This window comes from Chenopodium quinoa, unplaced genomic scaffold, assembly GCF_001683475.1.
Source record: "Chenopodium quinoa cultivar QQ74 unplaced genomic scaffold, ASM168347v1, whole genome shotgun sequence".
In the NCBI taxonomy this organism is placed as follows: Eukaryota; Viridiplantae; Streptophyta; class Magnoliopsida; order Caryophyllales; family Amaranthaceae; genus Chenopodium; species Chenopodium quinoa.
This window is the reverse complement of record NW_018744537.1, coordinates 4,867,171-4,876,498: the sequence shown is the minus strand read 5'-3', so window position 1 is coordinate 4,876,498 and position 9,328 is coordinate 4,867,171. Positions and strand designations below refer to the sequence as shown.

Genomic DNA, 9,328 nt, shown 5'->3' with positions numbered 1-9,328 from the left:
AGATAAAATTAGACTTAAGATTCTTTTAAAGAAAATAAAAAAGGATTTTAGATATTATCCGAATTAGTTACACGGTTTACACTTTAGTACTTTAAGTCCAGTGTCATGTGTTTGGGTCGGGTTGGGCCGATAAGGGCCCGACTTTATCCTTCCCGCGCAATCGCAATATTCGCCAGTTTTTAAGTTGCCCACTTCCGCCATTTTATTATCCCCCACTTCTAATTTCAAGACTCACTCATCTTCTCCAATTTAACTCCATAACTTCTGCAAAAAATTCACAGATTTTCAAACGAAAATGGCGGATTTGGAAGCTAAATCCGACTCCAAAAAGAGCAAGAACAATCCATCGGAAACCCTAACCCTAAGTCTTCCCGACCACATTTTGATTGAAGAAATTTTGGCAAGACTTCCGGTAGAATCCTTAATTCGCTTCAAATCTGTTTGTAAGTATTGGCTCTTTATAATTTCTTCCCGTAAATTTGCAGAATTTCATCTTAAATTTTCGTCTTTGCGCCCTAAATTTCTATTTCTTCCTTATTCTCCTGAATTTTGTGGAAAGCATGATTTCTTTTTTTTCATTAGCCTATAATGAATGTAGTAGTGTGAAAGATTTAGTTGGATTAGGTTGCGGAGGTATCGAAGTTTTCCCAATTTTAGTCGGGTCTTGTAATGGCCTTCTTTGCTTGTGTGATAAAGAAGAGTATGCTGGAAAGTTTATTGTATGGAACCCTGCCACTGATGATTATCGCGAGATTACTAATCCGAACAATATACCCGATGTTTTAGCTTACGGCTTTGGTTATGATACATCGAATGATGATTATAAAATTGCTGCTGCATTTGGAACTCGTACTAGGAAGTTTCGAGGTTTTTATGTGTTTTCGTTAAGGGATGGAGAATGGAAAAGAATTGTTGGTAAATTTAATAGGCGTGAACTTCCGATTGCTGTGAGATTAGGTGATGAAGCATTGCTGATTGATGACACTTTATACTGGCCGCCTAGACTTGTTCAGTGTTATGACCAATACTTTAAGGCCAAACATATTGTTGGATTTGATTTAATTAGTGAGAAGTTTAAAGAAATTCCATGGCCAGATGATTCGTGTTGGTGCAGTAAAGTGGATTTATATCGGTTTAAAGGGCATTTGACGTATCGTGGTTCTAAAGGGAATAATAGCCGTGATATTTGGGACTTTTGGATGCTGAAATATGTTGATAAAACGGGTACTTGGGAGAAATTATTCACTGTTGATCTTACAAATGTTTTATTTTATAATTTCTCTAAGACAGACAAGTGTTTGGTGCGACAATTTGAGCAATTGAAGCTAATTGACCCATGTAAGGAAGCTCTAGAACAAGTCCGTGGAGATAAAAAATATTCTCACATGGCAACAACTGGTGATTATGTTGAGAGTCTCGTTTCACCTTTTGCAACAACCAAGATTGATGAGGAGGACGGAAACTATGAGGTTTGATCATATCTTTTATTCTAATGCTTTGTGCTTAGTTTATATTCTTGTTAGTTTTTTAGCTAATTAATCATGTTTGTAATCATCAATGGTTTAGCCGATGGCTTTTATTTATGGATGATATTGATTTGAACGTTCAATTTATCCGGTCATATATTTTGAGAAATCACTCAGCTAGCTTACATTTCTGTTTCTTTTTGTTTTTAGTTGATGATAGGTACCAATGAACAATTTTGTCTCATACAAGGCTTAAATGTTTCCACCGGTGTGTCATTTTCTTAAGTTAATATAGTTCTTCTTCTTTTGGCATCCATCTATAATTGCAACAAACGTTTTGTTTGGTATAATTTAACAGTACTTCTACTTTGCCAAGGAGCACTATTTGATGGATAGAATTGAAAACTGATTAGGCATCCTTGTCTTAAAGGAAAGCTAATTATTCTTGGATGACTTAGAGTACCTTCACCTTTGTTTTTTGGTTTTTTTTTAATAGTAAATATAAAAGTTTATTAACCTTCAAAACAGAGTGCAATGTTAAAAATTAGCCAACATATATAACAAAGAACTAGGGGTTGTAGCTAAAGGTCAAGAAAAATTATTTAGGAAGGCTCCCCTTGATCTCAATCCACAAGCAGCAAAGCAAAAGACTTGCTGGCATATACTAACAGTTTTTCACCTTTCTCAACAAAAGCATTTAACTTGATATTTAGCATTGAATCTGTCTAAGTCTTAACAACTTTCTTTACAATTTGATGAATGCTCCAAAGTATTCTATGATTACCTTTGGGTTTGTTAAATGAATATTAGATACTACCCAACATATTTTCCATATACACAAACTTCATGAACTTCCTACATATGGGTGAATTAATTATTTTACATTGAATGAAGGATCATTATTTTCTCATAATTTTCTAAAATATGTTCTCTATGCTCTAAAATAGTTTTCTAAAATATGTTCTCTATGTTCAATTATACAATATCTCTAGCCAAATTCTCTAAGTCACAATAGCATGAGGATTTGGAGATGTTACAGGGTTGGGGATGAAATGAGATGTTTGTATTCATCCTAGAAGGGTACGACAGATGTGTAGCGTACTTAATTGAATTTTTTAAGCATGCTCATTTTGATAATCATGCAGCTATTAGTCTTGAATGGAGTAGGATTTTGATGAACTATGACACCTTTTCCTTGTGGAGAAGGCTTTTTTTAAGTGCCATCAGAATTACATGATCATTGCTCTTTGAGCATCTTTTACATTGGTTTTGTTCATTGGATTGGAAATATGGAGTACATTATAATATTGTAGCATTTTGCTCAAAACTTTGCTCGTTTTTTTTTTTTTTTTTTTATTTTATTTTTTTAAATCAGTTTTTTTTAATGTATTCATGAACTTAATACACTCCTGCAATTTCATTGCTATTACCTTTTCATAAACAAGACTTGTTAGTTTATTAGAGATGCACTTGTGTTATAAAGTCACTGGATGCCTTTCTCTCATTATCCTGTGCCAGATGGACTTTTACAGCACTATTTATGTTCTGCTATCTAACTATTTCTCTTATTGTTGGGAGGTAACATTACAGACTGCTATACAACCGATCATGGATAGTATTCATAGAAAGATTCTCCTGAACAAAGGGTAGGTATTTTGTACTTGATTAATTTTTAGAATTGTTCCAATATTTGTATGGCACATATTTTAATGAATAAATATTTGTTCTAAATTGGCAGGGTTCCCATGCCTCAGATACAGATGAAGAATTCTGATCATGAAGATGACTCTGATAATGACTGCTATGATGGCAGTGAGAGCGATCTTGAGGATGATGATGGCTGTGAGAGTGATTTTGAGGATGATGATGATGATGATGGCAGGGAGAGTGATCTTGAAGATGATGGCAATGGGAGTGATCTTGAGGATGATGGCAATGGGAGTGATCTTGAGGATGATGGAAGTGGGAGTCATCTTGAGGATGGTGGCAAGGTCAATAAGTATTGGTTAAGTTCTGGTGATTCTGATAAAGACAGCGATTATTTTAAGTATGCAATATCTGATAAAGAAGATGACGATGATGATGATGATTCTTGGTGATTAGTAATCAGCTAGAGTTAACTTATACGTAGTATTATCATGTTGGTAACTGAAAGAATGAAGTTTCTTATATCATTTGCTTTCCTACTCTTTAGTCCGCTTTATCCTTCGAGTCTTTGGCATCTCAAATAGAATATTTAGAGTCAAGATCTTTGAAATAGTTGGTCTAGTCTTTCATGTTTCTGTATTTGAATATGTACTTGATAATTTGACTTTGATCAATCCGTTTGATATCTTCCAGCTTTAATTAATAGTGCATTTGAGAGGATTACTATTTTTCAGCATACTATCGACCTGCAAGGATAAAATTTTTAAATGGTGACCTCCATATTCAACATGTTTGCACCAGCGAAGTAAATCTCATGTGTCCATTTTTCTTGTTAGCGTCATATGAGGGAGTGAGGGACTGCTAATATTGCACTTAGTAGCTTCCCTCTCGGTTGCTGGGATTGCTTGCCTGTTTTGACCCAAACTTACATGCAAGAACAGGTAAGCCGTAGTGTCAAAGTCCCCAATCTTTAACATTGTAGGAAGCATATATTACAAAACTAACCAAATATTAGCTTTCTACGAGTAACATTTGTTCTAACTTCCAAGGTCACCACATTTGGGAACCCTAGTAGGAATTTCCTCCCAAGTTTTCTGATGATAAACCTTGCTTAAACACCTTTAGCTCCCATCTCCTTGCCAAATTTAGCGAATTATCCTAGGAGTCTTGTGCATCTTGAGTAGTAGTTTTAAAGTCAAGTAATATGAAAATGATGGTTTACTCTTTCATCAGCTCATGTATCTGAACATGTTCATGAGACGTGAATCATTAAATATGATTTCTCCCAGCTTTGGTATGATACGTGAGAGGTTAATTGTGTACAATATATCACACAATGACTTGTCTTGCGAGTTGTTGCCTTTCCTGCTACTATCAGACAACCACGAGCAAGGATAATATGTTTTAGAGATATATGAGCTTGTTATTATTAGCAGTGTTGAAGCAAAGTAACTCTCAAAGTCTCAGGTTACGCTCCTTAGTCAATGAGTGCTTGCAGGTCTCCTGTTGTATTTCTGGGATGGCCTGCCAGCTTAGGCTAACAATGATTTTTACAATGCCCCTGATCTATGATGCAGCAGTAATTTGTTTTTTCCAGTATCTTTTTACAACATGATGATTTCTTGAAGGAGGTGGAATTGTTCCCCCTCTCTTGTCAATTCCGTCCTTGATTATTTTTAGTGGGGCTGAGGGTGAGATTAGCTTGATCGTGTGAGTAGATAAAAAAGCCACTTTTAAGGCAAATTATCTACCCATTGCCCGTAATCTTTGAGAATCTAAATATGTCAAACTTATTAATTCAAATAAAGCTTATAATATTTTGCCTATAATATTAGTAGCTAAATATTCTAATTAAAATCTTATTCATTTAACTCCAATACATTTGATACATCTTCCAGGAGTGTTTCACGAGTTTAATACTGTGTACTAAACATAACATGATAACATGCACATCTTCTTCCATCACTATATGATTATCCATAATCTGCCAAAGAAATAGGTAAATAATTAAGATGCAATATTTAAATCCCTTTGTCTACAACTATATTTTTAGAGTTTGAGAATTGAAGTATCCCACGTATATAGACATAGTGCTATATTTTATAAATAAAAAAAGAAAATTATTAATCTTTATTTTCCTACGCCTAAAAAGTAAATATGAAATTTGTTTAATGGCAAATTTAATAATAAAGGTAGAATATCAACACGTTTTAAGTTGACATGAAAACACCTTTACTAATAGTCAATTACAAACAAATTAAGGGCTAGATAAATAAATGAAATTAATTAATAAAAAAATTTAGAGGTAGCTAATACCTGTAAAACTTTGATAATGGTATCTCTCCCAATAAAATGTTAAATTTAGTGATTGTAAGAGGATTATATGGATGAGTCTATAATGGTGAATAATTTAATTAAATGCATATTTTGACGTGAATAATTAGTAGTTGGAGTTGAAAAGATTTTAATTGGAATATTTAGCTACTAATATTATAAGCAACAAAATATGACAAAGTATTTTATTGAATTAATGAGTTTTGATATATTTGGATACTCAAAGATTACGGGCAAAGGGTAGAAAATTTGTCTTGGCAATGGCTTTTTTTGCCTTGGCAATATCAGCGACCTTTATATTCTATGAAGATATGCAAAACAAGTTAATAAGCTGCTATTTTATCTTTAAAAGTCCTTAGAAAAATAAATTATTATATCATATACACAAGGCAACATTTGTTTCCTATGTATAATTCACAAATATTGGTTAACGTGGGTCAAGTAAATAGTGCCAATAGTCCCAATGAAGCAAAAAATGGAGGGAATAACTTTCGATAAATATCTTATACGTCTTTTACGGAGTATATTTATATAATGAATTTTGTTTTAAATCGACTAATAATAATAAAAAGTTCAAAACCTTATATGATTGTTTTATTATAATTCATAATTTTTTAAAGACCTTTGCAGACATTATTAATTTAAATCAAGATCTGCCAAAGTTTGAAGACTTTGGGAAAATCAGTCGTATGTACTTAGGTATTCCAAATTTATTATATCATTCTTTTATTTAGCTACCATATGGGCAGCCGCATTACCCGCATGTCAAACATAAATTGGTGTAACTCCAAACTAATTTCTTTTAATTGCTCTAACTATGCTACTTGTGTTACTTTCAAGAACTACCAAAGAGTCCAAACTCTTTCTCAAATCCACCCACAACCTTATGAGCAGTAATACTATTATATTTTTAATTGTCAACTGATTATTAATCTATGAGTAGAAAATTTGAATAATTTAAAATTTTTTCTCATGGTATCCTATTGTCAAAATATCCTAAATAAAAAAGAATATCCACCTTTTACATAACACTGTTTGTATTAATGATATGTTTTAAAATTAGGATATAAATAAATAGTTTATCTTAAAATTCAATAAACGCAAAACTCACTAGTCATTTAATTATTTTTTTTTTTAAGGAAAACTAGTCATCTTATTAAATGTAAACAAATACGAAGTACAAACTACAAACTAATTATTCTTTAATGTTTATACATAAATGTGTATATAAGCCTCATCAAGTACACTACAAAGATTAGAATAATTAAATTAATTAAATATCATTATAAATTTATAAGAACTTATTCAACCAATAATAATATTACTTCCTCTTCTTTTAGTTACTACGTATTTTCTTCAACAGCACATGCATGAGCTTAAGGGTCAAGCTCAATTTCTTCCTGGAGGACCAGGAATGTAACCTGGGCTTCGTGAATGTGATGGTGGGGAAGGCTTTCCTTTAGACTTAACCTCCAATGAAACAAGATTAGCCTCCTCCTTCATCCATTGAACGTTGTCGTCGCGCTTATAATGAACGTTGTCATCATCCTTTAAAGGCCTACAATTTCCATGCTCTACAAGAAGGTTGAAGCTCAAGAACAAAATCAAGATCATCAATGATTTAATTATCTTATTATAAGAGAAACTCATTTTTGTGGAATTGCCTAAATTAAAGTTTGGTTTGTTATGAAAATTAAAATTAAGAACAAGCTAAGGATTTTTTGCACAAAACAGATGAATGGAATGAGATTTAATGCATATGATAAGAGGTGTATATATGTACGTGTATTTATATGCATGTTTTCCCATGACTTATACGTAGGTAATTAAGGATTACTATTGGATCCCCTTTGACAAGTTACGATACTTTGAATAATTGATTTTATTAATATAGCAAGAACAAGATATATTCGGTAAAACAAGTAATTAAAGGGTTGGATTAGTTGATTACAAATATTCTCAAATATATTCAACTTTAAGAAAGTAAGAATTAAAGGGTTGAATAATTCTCTTAAGAAAAAAAAAAATTCAATTCCATAATAAAAATGTTGCGCCATTTGCACTATTGACATTTTTTCAATTACATATCATAATTTATGGACAATTTTGCAATGGCTACAAAAATATTGTTGCCATTGTAATCTTTCAATCTGGACCTTTAAATTTGGTATTAAATCTTGGCCATCCATGCATAGAGTTGACTAAATAATTAATATAATTATATTTTTGTATACAATAAATAAAAATTATCTATTTTGAAATAAAGTTAGTTATAATAAGTATTTTCCCAACCCTTTCTTCCATTGATACGTTTGATTCTGAATTCCGACTTCAGTATGATGCATGTATTTCATATAACATTGGTCTTGGGTGATATTTTGTTTTGCGGGAAAGATAATATAGAATAGTTAATTGTGGAGGATAATATATCTAATATTTCTATTATACGATACTAACAAAGTTAGCCATGTTCATTTTCTGCTCTATAATTAATGGAGATTCTCTACTAGAAAACAGGTCATTTTCGACGGAAAAATTTCGTCAGAAACACCCTGTTTTCCGTCGGAAATCGTGTTTCCGACAGAATTCCGTTGGAAAGTGGCGCGTAACATATTTGTAGGAAATTGACCTTTTCTGACGGAATTTCCGTCGAAACACTTTTTCGACAGAAATTCCGTTGGAATTCTTCCGACGGAAGAGGTTTCTGGCCCGGAAAAGTCCGTCGGTAAATCCAGTAAAAAAGTATATAAAAAAAAGCCCGTACCACCCCATACCACCGCTAGCCCCCACCGCCAAACCACCACAAAGGTTGCTTGTAGGTGTTCTCCTGAGCAACACAAATTTTTGTTAGACTTGTATTATAAGTAGGTTGTTTGGGTGGGGTTCAGGCGGTTTGTGCCAGCCTTTGTGGTGTTGTGGTCTTTGTTCTTTCCTTGGCGATTAATAAAATCTTTAATTAATTGCCAAAAAAAAGAGTGTGCTAGCTAGTATATGATAGTATCTACACCTTTCAGTTCTTCCTCTGGATTTCTAGGATGATTTGCCTGTTCGAGACCAACATTTTGTTTTATAATGCTCTTTGTTTTAAGACTAAAATTAGGCAACTGTTCCGATTATGATACAATGGGATTCTGTTTCTTGTAGTATTGTCTAATTACGCACTCCTTCCGTTCTTCTGTCTGTGTGTGTGAGTGTGTGGAAGAAGGGGGAATGGGGGATTCCACCTCAAGTTCCATCTTTGATTATTTTAGTTAGGATCAGGTTGAGCTTTTAGAAAACCCCTTGAATAAAATCAATCAGCTAGTTTACAAATTAACAGCTTTAGTCCCTACTGCTCTTTAGTTCCTACACATTGCCTAATCAGAAGCTTATTGGCATACAAGGCAATTATCTGGCCTACAGTTGGACTGCATAGTAGGCCTATACAAAACTATCCGATCTGCAACCGATCCGAATTTTTAGATATCCGATCCGAGTTTTCATTTCGTATAGGATAAAGCAGATATCGGATGCGGATTTGGATATTGATTTTCAAAATTTCGGATATCCGATATCTGAAATATAAAGGCTGAAATATTGAAATACATATAAAAATTTTAAATTGTTCTGACCCTGTATTATTAACTTATTATAATATTCTTAATATATTTGATGATAATATTTATTGCAAAAAGACTACTACTTTGTTGAATATGTTGTACAACTTATGGATAAAAAAAGGTAAAATTAGTGAAATTTATAAAGTAATCATAATCAATTTTACTTAGTATTGGATAATGGATATCCGAAGCATCCGATCAGAAAATTTTGGATATCCGAACATCGGATATCCGAAATTTTCAGATCGGATTTGGATATTAATTTCTGATATTCGATTCGAA

General features: G+C 32.7%; 1 protein-coding gene across 1 annotated transcript; it reads left to right on the top strand.

Annotated features, from left to right (window-relative positions):
• The first annotated feature begins 295 nt into the window (after positions 1–295).
• Positions 296–3,565, top strand: LOC110698849. The gene is made up of 4 exons (XM_021876368.1): positions 296–443; positions 583–1,469; positions 3,045–3,112; positions 3,205–3,565. The coding sequence occupies exons 1-4, from the start codon at positions 296–298 to the stop codon at positions 3,563–3,565; spliced, it is 1,464 nt and encodes a 487-aa protein (XP_021732060.1).
• Positions 3,566–9,328: the final 5,763 nt, after the last annotated feature.